Genomic DNA, 21,379 nt, shown 5'->3' with positions numbered 1-21,379 from the left:
TAAAATAAATATATGTATGTATGTATTCCTTGTTTTCATCCATTTGTTACACAGGCATTAGAGAGTAGCTGTTGATTGAAATTAGGATCATCATTAAAAACAGTGTTGATAATCCACTCAAAATCAATGCACCCTTCTAAAAAATGTTGCTTATGCAGTGAAATACTTTCCATTTAAATACTTTCATCTATTGGAAGATGTCCCTGTCCATGTCAGGGGACTGGAATAAGATAATCTTTAAGGTCTATTCAACCAAAACTATTCTATATTTGTATATAATTTAAGCACACAAAAAAAAATAGAGAACAAAGCTGATAATTATTTAACCATCTTACTGCACTACAGTAATTAATATATATCAGATCTGCTTAGTGGATTTTCAATGGTTAATAAGTTAAGCTGTTATGTGTAGTGTGTAACACAGCAATTAGCCTGTTTTATATGTTGTAGATCTCAGTGAGTGCACATAAGTTTATTTACATTGGCCTCAGGGAAACTGCAGCAGTTTTCACGCAGGTGGAGGTCTGACCCAAGGAAACAAGCATTTTCCCTCCATGCATACACAGCGGTTTGTCAGGCAGAGGCTGTTTACTATAAGCTCCCAGTGTGAACTCTGTCAAATATTTCAGCTGGGAAAGCCAGCCAGTCAGCAGCCTTTTTTTCTCTGTTTTTGTGGCTGTTTTGTCCTCCATCAGAGCATAATGTGCTGCTTTCTGCATGTGTAAAATCTATCTGGTACCTGCAGTGTCAGCCTGGTTGCTCCCAGCTGCTGGAAGCTAAGTGCCCATCCAGCTGAACAGACCACATATGCCCTGCTAGCACACAGGGATACACAGAGAGTTTTGTGTTGCCTGCCTGCAGTCCCTGTCAGAAATAAAGTTGTTGGTTGACTGTGTTAAATTTCTCAATTTTAAGATTTATGTGATAGTTTTATTTTCTCCTCAAAACTCTGCTTAATGTTTAATGTGACTCTGCTATTGTACGTACAAGAAGTTTTCCCTATTGTGGTACAGAGAAACAGTTTTAAAGAGTGAGTGCACTTAGTAGATTATTAATGGAGTATTTAAATGAGTCCTTCTACCTGAGACAGGTCACAGACACAAACTCTGAGCTTCCAGCCTTGGAATGACGGCTGGAAGCATCACAACCCTGGATCCAGTGATGCTGACAGAGCTCCGTTACCATTTTTTAACACTGATTAGGTGGTGCTAAGATCCCCACGATCATTTGTAGTTTGATGCAGAACTGTCCTGCAATGTGAAGATTTTCACTGTCTGTAGCTTGCTATTGTACGTTTCGAGCAGATAGCTGTGGCTTTGAAATAATTTTGTGCTCCTGTGAACACTGACAACCTAAATTTTGTCATTTAAATACATATGTAGCAATGTCAACCTCTACTCTTTTGTTAACACATATCCACAGCGATGCAGAGAATCAAAATGAAGACCTTAATAACCAAATGCAGGAGTTAAACTGTGCCCTGAAAGATATTGACAAAGGGACAGAAAATATCTTGCAAGAAAGAGAAGATGTAATGAAGGAATTGAATGGAAAAAGAGCTTTGCAGGAGAGCAAAGAACAAGAATGTGCTGCTTTGATAAGATTGCTAGAAATTGGCAGAGAAAAGGAACTGATGATCCTGGTAGAGAGGTAAGAGCGCTAGATGTAAGCTGTGTAGAGTGAGGGAGCACTTTGTTCTGAAACATCTCTTTTTGTATTGCTTTGCTTATGTTTTCAAGTTCTATGTGGAAACCATGATGGAGCAGAAATACCAGAGTTGGTTTTGTCTTCAGGAATGTTTCTATAAACTGCTGGTCTCTGGGATCTGGCTCAGAAAAGAACATCAAGAAGTAGAAACGTTTGATAAAATCCTGGGAGAGTAAAGCTCTGCATTTTGCTCTGGAAGGGAAAATGGTTCTCCCTGCAGTGACAGTATCTTTTTCTCTGTGTAGCCCACAGAAAGCAAACTAAGCAAAAAAAGTTCAGCTGTTTCATTTTCAGATGAGACTCATAGATTTCTGCCCCATACTCCATAATTTCAATGGGAATTGGCCACTCATAGCTTTCATATTCTCTTTGAAATTTTGATCTTATATGTACTTGGTAAACTAAAATAAGCTGTTAGGTCAGTCATAAGCTTCAACTGACTCCTGAGGACAAAGTACAGGTATAATCATGGTCATATTCTCAGCACAAATGCTTTTGCCTTTGAAGTTTTATGTTAAAGGATAGCGGCACTGTGAATTGAAATATCTGAGGGTCATGACCATGTAAACATACTAAAAAACCATGTCTTCTTCCTATAATAATTCATCTTCTACAGACTTGTAGCAGATTTAGAACAGGTTGTGAGACCTCACTGACATAATTAGGAATATTATCATTTCTTAAAGTTATAAAATTGTTAAAACGTTAAAACGGCTAATTGTAAGGTGACTTGTGGCAGTACATCATGATTTTGTCTTCCTGCTTGGAGATAATTACTTTGTACTCAAACCCCATTAAAATGATTGTGCCTGATGCAAACACGTCTTGCTCAAATTACCTGTCTCTGAAATTCTCTGTTTATCTCTATAGAGACTCTCTGAACCATGCATTAAAGGAACAAATCCTTGAGAAAAAGCAACAACGGGAAATTCTCATTCACATGCAAGTAGAGAAAGATAAAGAACTGAGAAATCTGAAAAAGATGGAGCTACAGCTGAACACGATTAATGAGTCCTTGGAACAAGACAAGTCACAGCACAAAACATTGAAATTAGAGGTCTGTATGAACACATTGATCATAAGAATTCCAAACTTTCTTGCAGAAAATTCATGTATGATATACTTGGACTGATCCTAACAGAGGGAGTAGGATAAGACTTTTCTAAGTCTTATGCACAGAGAAGTGTTAAGAGTGCCACAGCTACTGACTAAGGATGCTCTCAGTTTTTATAGCTGTAGTGAGAATACTGTGTGAACCCATACTGGGGCTCTTATTAAGAAATAGTAATTAAATGAGCATCCTAATCAGAGCTGGCACTGATTATATTGGCTCTGTGTCCCATGTCCTCCTTTGAGGCACTGTATCATTTTCTATGTGCAGTAGCATAGTAGCTTGCTTGCTGGCATCAAAGAAGTTTGTATCAGGCAAATAAGGCCACATAGCCACATATTACCCAGGTCCTGGGTTTCACATCAGATAACAAAGATCATCTTTATTAAGTTTGAAGATTGCTTGAACATTGCTGCAAATAATTTATGATGTGTTTAACATTATTCTGGGGGCAGGAAATCAGCACTCTATATAGTCTGGTAAATATATATATATATATATATATATATATATATATATATATATATATTTCCTTATGTTTCCTTCATTTCCACTGAACTTTCTCTTTTCTCAGCTTCCCCCTTGTTTTAGTGTATCACCCATTACTCTTCTCATACCGATTTATTCTATCTTTTGTGCCTTCTATTACCTTGCTATTAAAAAGCAGTTTTAGTTTGCTTGTCTACTTGAAGCATTTCCTTTCTTTTCTTCTTCCCATTCTTTCTTAAAACATTATTTTGTCTGCTTTTTCCCAATAACTTCCTCTCATCACTGGTTCTTCTAATCCCTTTTTCTTCAGCTTTTTTCTTACATTTCTTTCTAGACTGTAAGTCACTCATAAAATTCCCCATGCTTAGTCGGTATTTTTGTTTTGCAGAATAATAATATATCAATTATCTGATTTGGAAGTACAAGGAGTTGATGTTTCTTAACATGACATTGTGTCAGCACCATTTTTCTTGGTCCTTCTAAGCAGAAAAAGGAACTCTTTGTTGCATCACTATAAAATTCTTTACGTAACTTTATGGTATCAGAACCCACGTATACTTGGCTTTGCTATTTTTTCCAACTCTAAACATTACTCAGTAATATTTAATCTTTGTCAATCAGACTTTTTTTTTAATGTCTTCTTCTATACATGAAGATGACATTTTCTCCTGAATTCACACGTGCATTAATTACCTGGTAGCACACTTGGGAAGAGGAAAAGCTCTATATAACCACACCTAAACTTTTAACCCGAATTTCCTGAGCTATTGGTTAAAGGGATGCACATATTCCAGACTTGGATCTTAAAGATCATGCTGTGTTTCTATTTGGTATCAGCTCAGAGAATCTGGGAAGCTGAATTTTGTCTTGTGTTGCTATTGAAGAAAGAATTCTGGAGGGAGGATCACAACTGTTCAAAGTCATGCGATATTAAAACCAAGCCCCGTCATTCACTGATAGAGATGTGGTTAAAGTTCACTGAGCTGGGTGAGATCCCAACCCAACCCCTTTACACTGTGTGAAAGGGCCAGAGACCTGCAATGGAACCATACAGGTTTAGTTGCATTGCAGGGGATTCCCTCAGTGCTAACACCGGGTTATACTGCAGGCTTGAATTTGTGTTGCAAGTTGCAGCACCACGAGGTGTGCGGGAGAGGGAATGCCAGCAGAGATAAAGGTGGAGCTCAGAGTAGAATCATTCTGCAGAAGCTGCAGGATGCTGCTGTGTGAAAACGTGAACAGGCCAGGACAGTACAGTCTTTTCAGCTCATCTGTCCCATTGTCTGTGTTTTCTCGGATTGCATTCTTGGCTCTTTTAGATGAGAAAATGTGAAATCACCTCTGCCCTGCAGCACAGTCAGCTCACATGCAGTACTGGAGTGAGAACTGCAGTTCAAGCTCAATTCTGGTTTCATTTGCTATCTTGAGATGATTTTCATTTGAAAGATTTGGGAGCACAAAAGTTGACGTATTTCAATATTCAAGGTGATTCCAAGCAAAAAACTCACCAGGAATAATAGCTAATATAACAGTGTGATTGCAGAGGCAGCAGTCCATCAACATGCTTCCCCAGATTTCTCCTAGTTTAAGCGATGTGCTAAGTGCAGAGCAATTGGTTTGTAGAATAAGGAAATCACATGAACACTTCCTTCAACTTTTTTCTTCTCAGTAAGTTGTGAAAGGTCAGCTGTTGCTAAAGTGACATTCTGTGTGAAAGAGAACTGGCGGCCCTGGCTGCCTCCAGCCCCGGGCAGGGCTGCTGCTCCTCTCCCTGGCCTGGTCTCCTGCCAAAAGCGCCAAACTTGAGTCTTGTCTGATGCCAACAGAAGCCTTTAATGGATGAAAGATGTTGGTAGGAGCTTTCTGCTTCCAGACACAGGAGCCTGATGGCACCTTTAGAATCCCATTTTGGAAATGTGTGTCCACATCCGCCACAGCCAAAAGTGCACAGCAGAAGTGGTAACAGCACAGCAGAAGTGGTAACTGATGTACACTGCAGAAATGCTGTGTTCACTCCCTCCATGAGAGCGAAAGCAATTTGTTTAGCATGGATTATGTTGACCTTTTAGCAAATCTAAGTCAGATCTGACCTGTCCCAGAGCTGGAATCAAATAGCAAATAATCTCAGAGCTTGACCTTTACCATGCCATGTTATCCTTTCTTTTAGTGCAAGTGAACAATATCTAGTTTTATAATATTACCCCTGAGCCGAAAATCATGAGTGCAGAATATCTCATCATTGATGTGAAGGTTTCCTAACATCTGGTTGTGATCTGAGAAAAATACCAGAGTGCTGTGAGGCCAAAAAAACCTGGTGCCTCACAAGATCTATCACACAAATGGTTTTAGTTGGATTGTTCAGATTTAATCAGAAAGTAATTTCTTCCTTCTCTCATTTCTTTCTAAAATCTGGCTGAATAAACAGGTTCTCCCATAATGTACAAGAAAAAGTTGTACATAGCTATGCTGTTTGCTTGGACTTCCAGGAGCCTCAGGGAGAAACAGGAAAATCCTTCACAATTTAAACCAATAACGTAACACTTATGCATTCCATCACTTAAACTGGGCTTTGTAACGTTTAAGAAAACCTTCAGAAACTTGGACATGGTGTTGAGGAATTCTGCTCAGCCACCAGTAACTCTTGGATTAAGAGTTGCAACAAGACAGAAAAATAATAATTTCATCATATGTATAAGTAATTGAAATAGATTTTCTGCATTTTTCACACCTCTTGTTGCCATCATTGAGAATGCCTGATTTATTTTTGCAGGCAGAAGCTATCCCTAAAATTAATGGAGTATTACTAGAAAGAAGACGAGAACTGCAGAAGGAAATTGAAATGAAAAAGAGATGTTTAGCTAAACAGGTGATGAGTTCTTCATTCTCATATTAATTCCCTGTAATGATTGGTTTTCTGTCATGAGAATAAAGGAACCATTTTTTAATTTTTTTTTTTTTAATGGCGATAGTTTCTGACTGATCTGTATGGAAGGGACCTTGACGATCCTCTAGTTACAGTTCCCTGCCACAGGTGCAGACATCTTCCTCTAGATGTGTGGATGTCTGTCGATATTCACCGGGGTCAAATGTGCTGGAAATGCAGATGTCTCATTCACAAGAGTATTACTGCTTGCCACTTTCTGGATGACTTTATAATAAGCAGTAAATTTTAGACATACTTTCTTCCTAAGTTCATATTCTCTTATCTTATTCTCATATTTCTTTTGTGCTGTCTTTGAAGTCATTAGAATTGTCAGGTGAGATTCAGCTTGTGTTTGGATATGCATAGGTACATACATGTCACTGTTTGTGTCCTTAATGGTCCGCCATAGCTGGTGGAGCTCAGAAATTCATCCATTCACCTCATCCTGAAATAAGCTGATTTGAAGGTTACACAAGGAACCGTTCTGGATATTTGAACTGATCACCAGTACAATACAGATCATAGAAGTTCCCTGAATAAACTCTCCTTTGAACTACAGCAAAGACTTAGGGAAAGTCCAAATCTTGATTTCAAAATTACACTGGGAGAGAAAGGACCAGTTCCTGCCAAATTGTGTCAAGGGTTAATCCATGTTAAAAATGTCTGGTTACTGTCATCAGAGTTTGACTAGTTTCACCTTTCAGTCACTCTATTTTTTAAGTGTTTGACCTTTGATTTGAGGAGTTTGTTATCAAACTTCTGTTCACTGTACAGCTACAAAAAAAAAAAATCCAATCTCGTTATACAGTTATCTTGCTTTAAGGAGACAAAGCTCTTTGAGATTCTTAGCATAGAAGGTGTTTTCCAAGCCTTTTGCAGCACAGTTTACTGCATGCCCTGATTCTTTGCTTTTATATTCAGCAGCTGGAAGTGCTGCTGGATGGAGGAACAGAAACTTTGTAAGTGCTAAAATATTTTGATGTTACCACAGGATTGTGCGTGGTGCTTCAGATGGTACTTTTAAGTCAGTTTTGTTATTCATTTATTTTTAAATCCATGTATGGTATGCTTTGTAAATAAACCCAAAGTGTTTCAAACACTGGTAATACGTCAGGGCATAAGGAACTGACTTTGATTTCCTCAGGAGCTGGTATCAGGTATGGATGCCCACACGTTAGAGGAATGTATTGCTGAAGAAGGCCGGCTGTTCAAGGAGCAGGAAAGATGCCGCAGTGAGTTATCCAGACTTGCACAGCTGACTTGGCTGAAAGTTGAAGAGAAGGAACAGAAATCTAGGGAAGTTCAGAAAGTCCAGGTATCAAAATATCTCATATAATTGAAGGTCTGCTCTAAAGCAAAAGCTGCTATATGAAAAAATTAAATCACTAATGAGAAAAACCTTATAGGCTCTCATTTCCCACTTTACCTTGAAGTTCCATTGGAAATGCTCATCACAACTACCCCTGTTCATTGCAGGGGAGTTGGACCAGATGACATTTAAAGGTTCCTTCCAACTCTAAGGATTCCATGATTAACACAGGCAGCTCATAGTACTCCGTTACTTGGTAGCAATTTATGGTGCAGTACAACAGTGCACTAAAATATCGTGCTACAGTTGAAATAAGGTGTTTGAAAGGATGTTTTCTTTCAAGGCTACAGAATAAAATGAACAATTATGGAAGAGGCAGAAAAGCAGATAGCCCCAACTGAGATCCTTGGAAGTACAAGAAGGTTGTTTTGTTTTGCAAATGTATGGACATCAGAAGATACCCAGAACTACTATTCACTCCAAGGAGAGACACCAGTTCTTATTTTCCTGATAAACTTCCATATGCAAATAATTCTATTAATTTGAAGGAAGAGGGAAAAATCCCCCATTCTTCTGGCTAAATACCAGGAACAAACTGTTTACACTTCCACAGTGTATGTCCATATTAAAATAAATTGGGTAGGCTATCTTTAAAGCACATTGTGAATTTTTGACTGTCTATAGAAATAGAGTCAAAGGAGCAGTTCAGGCTTTGCAAATTGAATAAAAATAAGTCCATAAATGGACCAAATCATTAAGAATATAATTTTGCTAGTAAACACTCCTGTTCAGAACTGCAACCAGACATCCACCAGCTTTTTCTAATACCTATATCATCCTCTTGATATCAATGGGTGAGAGAAGGTCTGTCCACTGAATGTTAAGGACACAAACTAGTAAGGACTGAACGGAACTGAAATCAGATGTGCAGAGCCCTTATGGAATGTAAGTGTGCCATGCTACTCAATCACCAGTGACTACTGAGAAGGCAGAAAAGTAAAGAAAATTTTTCTTTTTAAAAAGTGCATCATAAATTCAAGGTAAAACTTCGACAGAGCATATGCACAACTACACTGAGATGGAACTGGAGGCTGTTTAATAAAAACAGCAGAACTACAGGTAGCAGGGATCATTCATTTCAAAATGAGCATGGAATAAATTATCTACATTTTTAGCAGTCATTGTAAGACTTATAGTATACATAGAGAGACTGGGTTGCTTAGTGTTATTACAATAAAGGCATTTCACTGTAATCAAAACAAATTCTTGGAAGAATTCTGCCCATATTTTCCTCATCTAGGAGAGCTGTTCTGTTTCTTTTTGAAAAATCTAAAGCACTTACTGAATTCTATTTAAATTTCAGATGCAACTTCAAAATATTATTAAAGAAATAAAAAGAAAGGATCTTGAAATAGAACAGTATAAAAAGAGGAAAAGAAGAGTCCAGAAAGAGTAAGAAAACAATTACACACTAGACAAAGTAATTTTTATCCAGATAATGTATGCCTAAACTTATAAAAATTATTTCTGTCACACTTCTCCTCAGACTCCAAGGAGTTGCTAAAATGTGTGATATAATCCAAAGTGAAAGGAATAAATGCATACATTTGGTGCATGTTGCTCAGCAGAAAACAACTGAAATTAAAGACTGGATAAAAGTAAAAGCAAGTGAAAGAGAAACTTTAAGGAATACTCTTATAACCCAAGAAAGGTGAGTTTTAAATAAGCTGTAAATCACAGATGTAGAAATGGAAAATGTTTCTTAGAAAGAATCCTATTCTCAGTTATTACCCTGACTTTTAGTACCTGATCCAAACAAAGAAATATTGCAACACCCTTATAGAATCTGCTCCAATCCTAACAATTTACAATTAGTTTGGTCATTACTGCATGGGAAGGAAACCTTGTTGAAGTTTGTCTGCCTTCTTTCTCATTTTCCTATCCTTTCAAGTGAAAGACTGCGTTTATACTTTCTTCGTATAACTGTTCTCAAGCCTCTAGCATATGAGTATGAACAATTCTGTTGTGCTCATCCTTTGGCAAAAGGAGGTCCATACACAATTCACAATAGACTGGATGGTACCAGTAAATGAGTCACTAGCTAGTAATATGGCCAATTAATTATTAAATTAGAAGTGAGCTTCTTGTTTCAAACTCAAACTGTAGTCTATTGGATAATATTTCAGATCAAACAAAATATGGCTTCAACTTCTAGGCAAGCCTGATCAAAATGAAAGCTTACACTGACAGCTGAGGAGGAGCAGCTGGTGTGTGTGATTCTGTTTTTTCGTCAGTCATTGCTTGGTGGAGATGTCTTTTGGCCATCTTTTTGTCATCCAAATGGTGATTTTCTGCTTGGTGCTATACAGACAGTGACAGCGTCTCTGAAATCAGTAGCCAGGAAAGCAGGGAGCTGGGAAAGGGTCAATTCTGTAAGCAAAACAGCACAGCCAAAACTAAGTTTAGAAATAATTCATTTTGCCCAAAACTTTGTTTTCTGGCATCAAAAAAAAATTGCACAGCCATGCCTAAGAATGCATTCAGGATAAATTCGATCTATATATGTAGTTAATCTCCATGTTCCTTGACTTCAAAGCCATGCTGGAGCAAGATGAAAAGAAGTGGCACTTCGTGGACTGAAGGGATTCTGATGACATACGCAAGCTGATGTTTTGTGCTAAAATTTTTTAGGCCTTCCCAATAAACTACTTGTGAGAGGAAAAGGAGAAAGAAGGATAAAAATCCATCATGGTATCCCTGACTTAACTGCAAGCTACTCAATTTAGAAGACAGAGTATCAGTCCAAAATTACAGTTTTTTTCATATTCTATTAAATAATTCACTGCATTTCTCCAATACTGTCAATCTGGAAGTTGATTTACAAAAGCAGAAATGAACCAGAAAGAATCTCACAGCTTTGCACAGAGTAATTCAGCAGCTACATGACGGAACTGAGAATGAGAGGCAGGGCATTTCATTTGCTGTTCTATATTTTAATAGGAGACAGTGCTTCTTCTTTCACTACCTCTTTTGTACGTTAACAAATATCTTCCCAGTGTACACAAAGTAGCCTCAGTCCAGAAGTGACACTTAGTGCAGTTTAAGTGCAATAAGTCTGAATCCCTGTTGTTACCAAAGCAATGCTCCACATGGCAACAAGAAGCTGTCTTCTGAGCAAAGGCACCATCATCCAGTGGCTGGCAGTCTCCAGAAACAATGCCTTTTCTTCAATTTCATGCATAGTTGTGATTTATCCCTAATCTTTTGTTATGATGTTTTTCCCACATCTTTCAGATAGGAGGATTGATAACATTCCATCTCGTGTGAATGTTGGGATACAGTGTATTATAAGCTTGGAGACCTCAGAGTCACAACCGTGTTATTTAAATATCGAACTGTAAATGAGGAGAAGGACAGGCTTACTGCACATTAAGAACTTGCAGTCCACACTTCTACTCTTTAAGTTTTTTCCCAGGGCAGAAGAGCTGTGGTGCAGGCTCCAGTTACAGCATTTCACTGGGCCATAGTCCAGATCTGCTCAAGTTGGAAAGAGCTCGTACAGAGGCGATTCTCAGAAAAGGATTCTACCTCTTGTCATGCTTCCTTGAAGCAGGGTGACATAGAAGATTCTTTGTGCAATTGAGCAATTAGTTTAAGCTCTGCTTTTTTGTGCTGCAATTGCTTTCAAATTGAAAGGACTCAAAACTTTCCTACTTTTCTGTTACCTTAAAGAGAACTGCAGAAACAACACATGAAGAATAAAAATAACGTAGCAATTAAAGAGAGTCTCAAAAACGATTGCTCCAAAGTCGTGCAAGTCATGTATGAAATGAACGAAAAGAAAAAGCAACAGGTTTTGGATCTTGACAGACTTACCAATATTGTTATCCGCATTGAAGAGGAAATTGCGCAACTGCACAAAAAGTACAAAAGAGCCATTGAGGAACAAAACGAGAGGTACGTGTGTAAATGTGATGCAATGAAGTGGGTCATTCTGAAATTCATGAAGCGATACCTTTCGATTTCTGAGCAAGTCTAACCAAGAATACCAAAGACATCTTCACTGCGGTGCCTCGCAAGCAGCCTGCGACGCCTGTGCTGCTGTGTGTCTTGGATGTGTGTGCTGGTTCTCCACTGCTGGAGCCATTCGTTCTTCAGAACTTTTACAGAGCAGCACAGTACCTTGTCTGTGGAATGCCTTGAGAGCTTGTAGCCTCTGCTCTCTGTGCTTTGTACACCACTCTCATATGGAAGTGTAGAGAAAAGCTTTCCAGTCACATTACTCCACTTTCCAAATGAATGCTGTAGAGGGCAAAAAAAGCTTGTAGCAATGGTATGAAGCACCAAAGCAATCTTGGTAGATGTGTTCTCCAATTTTCAGCTTGTAATTCTGTTCTCTTTTTAAGATGCTATGGTGATATTAAAATAGCATCTGTGAAATCTTGCTATATTTCCCAGATTATTGCTATCATTTTTTAAATTTGCCTTTTATGTTCTTGAATGAAATACAAGGAATATCAACCAAAATTTTAAAAAAACCTACTTTTTCCTTTTGGGCTTATTGCAGTGGCCTTCTGCTTAGAAGTCGAGAAGAAGAAATATGTATTTTATATGAAAAAATAAATGTACAAGAGTTTTTGTGTAGAAAAGGAGATATTGAGATGCAAGCTATGGATGAAAAAATCAGTTTTCTGAAGATGAAGGTGGCTGAGAAAGAGAGACAGATTAAATTCTGGCTCAAAGCACTCCCAATGAAGAGAGCCCTGGACACAGAGTTGGTCATACTTCAGATACAGGTTGGTGGGAAAGAAGCCTCTTTTTTCTCCTTTTGTTTTCTCTAATTCTGTATTTAAAAACAATTATCATACAAAATATAAGTCAACGTGTACAAGGCTTATTAAAAGAGAAAGTTCATTAATACACCAGTCCAGGAAAGCACCGATGTGTATTTGTAACTTGAAATATGTCAGCTCCTAGCTCGTGTATAACTGACGCCGTTTGCCATGTGCATACCCTCCATCCCAGCTAGCACTCCCAGGGCCGTAAATGTCAAGATGACTAAGCTGGAGAATGGCAGTCATGGGGAAAATATGGGAACAGAGATAAAAATTGTTAAAGCTGCATTGATGGGGTAGGTGGAGGGCTGGGGAATATACTTAGCTCTTCACATTTCTAAAATAACAGCCCAATTCAACCTTGACCCTGAGCCTACTCTGGAAACTGCTGCCCACAGTGATGCCGCATACATTTCCTTCTATACAAAAACAGAGTAAGTTTTAGTTCTAGTTACAACATGACATTAAACAATTAACAAACTGCAGCGTTGGTCATTGTTCTGGGCATTCTTTCCCCGCTTTCTGAAATGGCCCATTTACTTTTGACCTTATCTCCAGATGGTAATTTTTTCCACACGTACTCTGTTAATGTCTACACAAAATTATGGTGTACCATTGCCATCTGTAATTGCATGGATGGAGCTGTGCCTCACTGTTAAATAGTGCTTGCACTGTTCTCTTATTTCTGGTCTTTTAAAGAGATTGTATGCTCAGCTAATAAAATACAGTTTTGTGCAATACCTTATGCAAATCATACCTCAAAGAGCTTCACAGTGCAATTACAGACTTAAACAATGAATTAAAAAGAACATAAAAAGAGATGACAGACTGAAGAAAATAAGAAATGCTTCCAGATAAGACTTAGAAAGAGACTGAGAGTCACAAACGCAGAAACAAAGCGCAGATGATTTCTGTGTTAAGTTTTCTGTTCTGCATTCCTGAAACTTTCTCCTTTGTGATGATGGTCTGTGTTAAGAGCTGAAGGGAGGCTGCTATTACAGGCTTTTTAAATCTTTTAGCATGAAGTAAAACAGAATGAAAATAGTGTTGTGATATGGTCTCTATGCATGTTCCCAAGTCGGGGACTTTTGAGCAAACAGTGGCAAATAATCAGTTGTCACTAGATATTGTGGTTATGGAATATTACGTGGTTCAAGCTGGCTGCCAGCCCAGCCATCTCCCTGTGCTGTCAGGTATTCTAGCATTAATACTCTTCCTTCTACTGGTAATAACCATTATGACTACTAAGAAATCGCTCTAAATCATTTGGCTTTATCACCTTGATTTAAATAAAAGTCATAGGCCTAAACTGAATTCTGGCATTGGTCAGATCATTAACTCCTGCCCTGATTACAGATCTGGCCCCATGTTGACGTCCAACAGCATCACTTGGTTACAACGTGCAAAGCCTTTTACAGCAATGCTCATTTGCACACGACCTTGACTTGATGTGGTCAGTACAGGTCTAAATCCATCCTTCCTGTGAACCCAACCTCTGATGCCAAGCTGAAGCCTAAAGAGGTGGTAACAGGCACTCTGACCTGAAGTTAGAGCCCACTGGGCAAATTATACAGATCAATGGTAAGGGCTCTGTATCAACAAAAAGAGTTAGGTGTCTTTGCCTTTGGAGGAGATCCTGACAACTCTTGGAGGTCTTTGTCCTCAGGGCACCTACCTCTCCTTGTGGACTGCACAGGAGTCCTTGAATTGTGTAGGAAAGGTATTTCAGAAGGCATTTACTTTTGAAATACAGTTTGGACTATCTGCATTAGGCAGGACAAATCCTGTCTCTGCACCTTTCACATTTTCTTTTTTCCTCTTTTCCTACACTGCCTGTCTCCTTAAATCTCGGGTATTTTCCAAACTCTGTCATCTTATTCTTTTCTGTACTGCTTTTCTTCTCTCCTGCATTTCCCAGCTTCCCCATTACCCCAGAACTGTGTCCCCTTTTCTCACTCTAGATGTGAATTGAACTTTCTGGCACTGAATGCAGAACAATCTTCCATCCACAGATACATTAGAGGTAACACTTCAAACACAGGGATTGTGTTTGAAGGAAAAGAAAACAAGCTGGAAGGAAATGTTTTTGATTTTTTTTTTTTTTTTTTTTGAGACATCATTTGAATCTGAGCCTCCCATATTCCCACCAGATCTTTTCATCATCAGTAAGTTAAATATTCTAAGATGCGTTATCTACTTCCTTAGAGATGCACCTCTGACCAGAAGGTGAATGAATGCATCATATTCAATAGACTACAGTTGCCGACCCCATGCCTGGTGGCTGTGGTACCCACTCAGAAGTGGGGAAGCACAGACTGGGGCTGCGTGGCAAGACAGGAAGAACAAAAATGTAACGTGGTCCTCCTGTGTTCCACACAAGTTGCTCGATCATCAAACCATGGATATTCCATTCTTACACTTTCCATCAAATGCCATTTAGTTTCTCAAAAGAATGACAGGTGTTGATAGATCTTATCTCAAGCAACACTAGATCGGTTCTAAGCAAAAGCACTGCCAAGATGGAGTAGGTATTTTTGTTACATTCAGTGTAAAGCAATAAAATCAGAAATATTTAGAAGCACTTCCTCTATCTGACACAATAAATACCTGACAAGATTTTAAGCTGGGCATCAAACTATACAGCTTTTACTTGTGACTGCACATCACGTTCCTGCTGACTGAAACAACCCATGAGGACTAATCTACCTTCAACAGTGAGAAATACCTGGCACTAATCGTTAATTAGTCCAACAAACAGACCTGCTGAGCTCACAGTGCTCCAGGTGGCACTTTCATGCCTCTGAGCTAAACTAATGCACAGGGACTGATAATTGCACATTTGGCATCAGTTTATCCAAGTTTTAATACAGCCTCTGAAAATCTATGGACCACAGCATCAGTTGTAGAAAACCAGGGCTAGCAGAGAGAAGAGCTTCGTGGCAGTCCTGCTTGTGCCCCAAGTGGGGCTGCCTGCCATTCATGAGGGCACAGCAGCTCTTTCCTGGTGGAAGCTCCTATTCCCCAGGCAAGCTGCCCCAGCACTTCCATAACACAGGAACAATTTTCTTAACCTTTAGCTGAGCCGCTCTTGCTGCAGTGTAGGCCTTTAGATTTCTTTTCCATCCACCAGGGACACAACAAACAGATCATTCTCTTCCTCCCTGAGGCAACGTTTCACGTTCCTGGAATAAAGTCAGCCACATTCGTCTCCCATGCTTTTGTTGGGCTGCACAGCCCCACTCCTTTGCATCAGCCCTTAGAGCTAGCGCTGCTTCAATCCTTCTTTTCTACTTTCCTTTCTTTCTGCCTTCAAGTGCAGCACCTAATGGCAGTGGCTGAGAGCAAAAGGATTCATTCAGGCAGGTGGCATTTCTGCTTACACATCCTTCTATGTTGGTAGTATGTTGGTAGTCCTTCTTGCAACAGCATGATGTACTGATTCACATTTGCTTTGTGAGTACATTTCCTGATGTAGTCCTTACCTTACATTTTCATCCAGAACCTGTTTCCTTATCTTGTTTATGATGAGACCATATGAAACAATACTGAACTTCTGTAAAGATCAAACTGTATGATACCTACCATTTCTCATCCATGCTCAGGTTAAATAATAGGAGATCGAACTGTTTGGCACAGCTACGTTAGCTATTATTCATAGTCTTTTATTTTCCAGCTATTTACAAAGAAAGCTTCATGATTTTTTTCCATATTTATTATTCAGAAAGTGATTTATTAATTATATCTCTATATATTACATCCATAAATATTAATAACATCTATACTCAGCAGCTCCATTTCCCCCCACTTTAAAAACCGGATGTGATATTTGCTCTTTTCTAGTGCAAGAGATACCCCCCCTACATCCCCTGAAGTTTACAGAATCAACACGAGCCCTGCCCTCTCCGAGCAGCCCTCTATCTGCTCCGTGTTCCTTCTCATCTTTTCATTCTTCAGCAGTTCTTGCTATCTACAGTCAAGCACAGCAAAGCCATTCTTGTAGGGCCTTTTCCCATTCCCTGTATCAAACACACTCCAAGAAAGGTCTTTTCTGGTTTTAAGACTTACCTATCCTTACATTGTTTAAGCACACACATGATGTCACGGTTATCTCCAAATGTGCTTTGCTTTCCATATTTTTGGTTTAGCTTCGATTTAATTCCCATCATCTGTAAAAGTAAGCCAAGCATTTATCAGGAAACCTGGATTTTTTTTTCTTGGTTCAGACAGGGTTTGTTCTGCATCAGTCCTTCTCTGAAGTAACAACTCAAACCTGTATAACACAGGGAGCTGTGCTAATCCCACAGAGGTACCACCACCTCCAGCAATGTGCCTGCAGCTGTGCTGCTGCTGGAGCCCTTTGGCCCCAGATCTCTGGCACCAGCACTGCATCCTGTTGCACCCCTGTTCTTGCATTCTTCCGCTTGTAGTTCTCAGATACTGCTAGGTTCCATTTTCAGCTGTTTAAAATTAAAATAAACCTTTAAGTACGCCTGAAATGAGTTGCATGCAGAAGGGCGTGCATTTTATATCAAACCACGATTTGACAAGGAAGCTGCTCAGCACAGATATTGAGGGCTTTTACTGTGTCTGTTCTTAGACAAAGTGTAAAGGAAAGATTTGCATGAACCTTTTTCCCAGAAAAGAGCTGCTTAGAGCGAGTACAGTGCTGACATTTCATTATCACCTGCAAATAATTGTCAGTTTTCCCATTTGCAGTTGAGCATGAATTGTTCTCTTCCAGTGAATAAACCCTGTCCCTATAGCAATGGCAAAACAATCACTTTGTATTTGTGGTGACCCTTCCCAGAGCTGTGAGCATCATTTCCTCGACAATGTCACCACCCCTAGCTGCAAGTTAGCACTAACAGGGAAGTCACCATGCTTGTGTTCCAACAAATGCAGAGGGCGTGACGGTGTGCTGACAGATAGCCAGGTGCACATCAGGCACACAGCCATTGTGGCCTGCCCCGTGAGTCCAGACATGAGGAAATGTTCCCAGTCACTCCTTCAGCAAGCAACTGAGAGGACATGGAGTTCCATCTGTGTACTCTGGGAATCATAGAATGGCCTGGGTTGAAAAGGACCATAAGGATCATCTAGTTTCAACCCTCCTGCTATGTGCAGGGTTGCCAACCACCAGAGCAGGCTGCCCAGAGCTGCATCCAGCCTGGGTACAAAACACATTCAGCGTTTCATTGCCAGCAGTGACTTGCCTGGGCTCACCTCACAACTACCCTTGCGGATGCAGACACTGCACTAGGCCGGGCAGCTGAACCCCATCCAGCCTGGTCCTCAGGACTCGCCCTCCTCCATGAGGGTTCCCCTCTCCTCTGCCCAGAGCTGCAGCCATCTGCAGCACAGATAGGCCCTGCCACTCACTGACAGGAGTGATGGAGGGTGGCCCTCATCCACACCCTTGTGTTGGCCCAAGGGATGTGGGTGCATGGCCAATGCTGACCATCTACCCCCAGGACTGCTGCTTTTTCCCTAACTTTCAGAAGGTAAAAAATATCTTCCAGTCAAGGCACTTTTCAGGATACCTGGTGGTTCAGAGAAAAACCCTGGTTGACATGACTGCTGTACTGATATACAGGTTGTTCTGTTGCACACGTAGTCAAGAGAACAAGAGCTCAAGGAATCGAGAGGAAATTGTATTTATGTCTTAGAAAGAAGACCTTCATAGAAACACGGAATGGTTTGGGTTGGAAAGGACCTCAAAGCCCGCCAGCCCCAACCCCTACCGCAGCTGGTTGCCCCACCAATTCAGGCTGCACTGGGCCCCATGCAACCCAGCACCTCCAGGGATGGGGCACCCAGCACTTCTCTGGGCAGCGCCTCACCACCCTCTGAGTAAATAATTTCTTCCCATCATCTAAACTAAATTTCCCCTCTTTTCTTTTAAAACCACTCCCCTGAAAGAACCCTTCTGTGGCACAAGCTCTCACATTCACTACCAATAGGACAAGACAATGCCATTTCTGACAGTGTAGGGAAATGTTCTCAGTGTTGGACCAGCACAGACTGACACAGGCCTGTGCTGCCAGAGCACCTCAAGCACTCCCAACAAGGCTGCAGTCCTGCTTCTGAGCTCAGGCAATACTGCATGGCCATGAGCTGTGCACCTGAGCACTCTGATTGCTGAGGCACAGCACACCAGGCACACCAAGACCTTCCCTCACTGCAATAACAAGGCTTTTTGCTTCTAGTCAGAAAAGTAACCCTCGCGTGTTTTTGTTTGTCAGTATTCCCAGTGCAAGGACAGGATTAAAGAGATGGAGGAAATTTTTGTTGACCCCATGAATGAGAGCAGAAAGCGAGACCTGGGAGGGAAGGACCCGTCTCCACCTGAACTGCAGAAGAAGATTGAACAGGTAGCGCCAGGTCTCACTGCACAGCCCCTAACACTGCAGGTTGAGTTCTTTTAGAAAAAGCAAAGGGTGTGCAAAATAATAAACCATTAATGCATGTGAACCAAAGGCAGGCCCACCATCCTCTCAACATAACACCTGTGCACGTGACATAGGGTTAAACCAGCATTCTCCACAGTGATTGGCTTTTCTGCTTTGTCCCCACTCCAAACAGAGACCCAGAAGAGATTGGTACCCAAAGGCTCCCAGGCCAGCTGCACCCCTGTGGTGCTTTCCCCCTGGGGCTGCATAGGAAAACATTAAGTCCAATACAAAAGCCAATTTCAGGGCACCTCCTGTATTGCACAAAGTCAGAAAGGGAAAGGAACAGAAGGAGCAGCCATGATGTTTTTAGTTATTGTCTATCTTACTTACAGGGGAAAAGAAAAAATAAAACACACCTGCTCTATTCTGTGCTTCAGGTGGGTCTGACAATCCCAATGCACTATCCCCTCTGCTCTGCAGGCACAGGTACCTGCAAGCACAGTGCAGTTCTCACCCACATCCTCCTACTGAAGGGCTGACTGCAGTGATTCAACATGAACACTTCCTGGGGCCCCTTGCATTGCTCCAACCTTTTGCTTAACTTCCTCGTGTCCCTTGGCAGGGGAGGGATCCCAACAGGGCTGGGTGGGCACAGGGTCATAGCCCACCTGTACCAACCTCACCAACTTTAGAAAACTGGATTTTGTGAATGCATAACATAGATTTAATGTTCCCATTCAACCTCTCCTTATGCTTTAAAGTCCTTTCAGTTGCACAGTACTTTCTTTGTATTTGGTGCTCACTTTTAACAGCAAGGTGTCAGGGGAAGATTACTGCAAGCAAGAGCTGAAACTTTTAATGCCTGTAACTCAACCAAAAATTTAAAAACAAAACAAAACAAAACAAATCACTAGTAAAAAAAATCATGGTTTTCACTAAAATCATGGCAAAGCAGTAGTAATGCTGATGTAATTTGGGAAAACTGTTGGTGAAAAATATTGCTGCTTAAGTACATTAATTCCGAAGGTGTCTCCAAGCAGCCACAGGAACACCTTCCGTTTTGCTTTCCCCCAGCATTTACCTGTGCTGTGCATGTTCCTCCCACTGCAGCTGGAGGTGGAGCTGGTACAGAAGGAGGAGAAGCTGCTGGAGACAGACATGATCTACGAACACATTGCCCGGCTCACGGACAAGATCCGTGCCACAGCAGAGAATGGGAAGCAGGGCACGCTGCTGTTAGCAACAAGGGTAAGGAGGGCACTCTGCTCACTGGCCCCTAGGAAACAAAATTCTATCTGGGCAGCAGGTGAGATGACTTGCTTGCAAATTACTGAACTAGCAGGTGGAATTAGTGACAGGCAGGTTGTACATTAGTCTGAAGAAATGACAGACATTTAGTAATAACAGTAATAAAGGCAAAGCAAGAGCATTAGGAATGGACTGAATGGACTCTCTTTTTGAAAGAAAATTGCAGCATCAATTGATCTTTCACCAAAATGTGCACTAAGTTATTTCTCAGATCAAGTGCTTCCAGACACGAGATACAAAGCAGGAAGGGAAGCTATGCAGTTGGCATATACTTTCATAAAGCAAGCTAATCCAGATATTAAACAAAAACTGCAAAAAATGGAAGGACAGGAGGCCTGATCCTTAAGTAAATTACTTGAGATTGCTTAGGAAGTGTATAACACAGTAGAAGCCAAAAAAAAAAAAAAAAAAAGAAATCTTCCCACCTCCTTGATGAAAAAGCTCCAAATAGCTCCAAACCCAGTGAGAGAGAAAATCAAACAAACAACAGTGATGTAATTAACGTACAACAAGGCCAGGGCTGATGTTCTTTTCTTTGTTATTATCTCTGGCACTCAGGCTTAAAATCTCCAGAGGAAACCTTTCATTTTCTACAGAAAGAAATAACATGGCTGCCATTTGCCTTTGTGAAATTACAGCCATTGGCCAACAAATTACTGTACAAATGGCAGTGTGCCAGAAGTTTCATGCTCTGGCTCTACCAATCCCCTATGTTACTTTAAAAACAGCATTTCAGCTCTTTTATGCTTTTTTTTACATTTTCAACGTCTCTGCAGTCAGAATCACAGATTCCCACTCTGTTCCCTTTCTGTCCATCCCCCTGCTAAGAATAATTCAGGTTTCTGATTCCAGATAAATGAACTACAGAAGAAGATAAAAGACAGGACCCGGAAGATGATGGCTCTTGTGGCAGAGTTATCCATGAAGCAAGCACTTGCCATTAAACTCCAGCAGGAAATGAGAGACAGAGAAGAGTTTTTGATGATTGTTTCATCAAGGATAGATCAAGGCCTTCCTCCTCCTAAAGAGACAGAGATTGAATGGTTGAAGGTTTTACGCAATGAGAAGATGCACAAAGAAGCAGCAGAGGCCAGAGCTAGAGTAAGTTTTTGCTCTGTGTTATGCTTTGGCTCCTCCTTTTTTCCTGCTCTAGCTTGTCCTTCTGAAAGAGCAGCACTAACTCAATGCACAGCTGCTCACTGACAACCATGGGCTCCAGGAGCTGGTGGAGATGATGGGACAGACAGAGGCCACTACAAAACCAGCACACTGTGGATTTCTGGAATTACAAACTGCAGTATGGCA

General features: G+C 40.5%; 1 protein-coding gene across 1 annotated transcript in view; it reads left to right on the top strand.

Moving 5' to 3' along the window:
• Positions 1–21,379, top strand: part of CCDC146 (coiled-coil domain containing 146) — a 71,954-nt gene that overhangs the window by 47,686 nt on the left and 2,889 nt on the right. Inside the window, exons 8-18 of the mRNA XM_042872732.1 lie at positions 1,423–1,650; positions 2,578–2,764; positions 6,078–6,173; positions 7,375–7,545; positions 8,903–8,991; positions 9,086–9,250; positions 11,272–11,496; positions 12,107–12,335; positions 18,617–18,745; positions 19,877–20,014; positions 20,927–21,175. Of these exons, the coding sequence (XP_042728666.1) occupies positions 1,423–1,650; positions 2,578–2,764; positions 6,078–6,173; positions 7,375–7,545; positions 8,903–8,991; positions 9,086–9,250; positions 11,272–11,496; positions 12,107–12,335; positions 18,617–18,745; positions 19,877–20,014; positions 20,927–21,175 (1,906 nt within the window). The remainder of the gene's footprint in view (positions 1–1,422; positions 1,651–2,577; positions 2,765–6,077; positions 6,174–7,374; positions 7,546–8,902; positions 8,992–9,085; positions 9,251–11,271; positions 11,497–12,106; positions 12,336–18,616; positions 18,746–19,876; positions 20,015–20,926; positions 21,176–21,379) is intronic.

The sequence above is a fragment of the Lagopus leucura genome, unplaced genomic scaffold (genome assembly GCF_019238085.1).
Source record: "Lagopus leucura isolate 7727_CA_CO unplaced genomic scaffold, USGS_WTPT01 Super-Scaffold_100008, whole genome shotgun sequence".
Classification (NCBI taxonomy): domain Eukaryota; kingdom Metazoa; phylum Chordata; class Aves; order Galliformes; family Phasianidae; genus Lagopus; species Lagopus leucura.
This window is presented reverse-complemented; position numbering and strand designations above follow the sequence as displayed.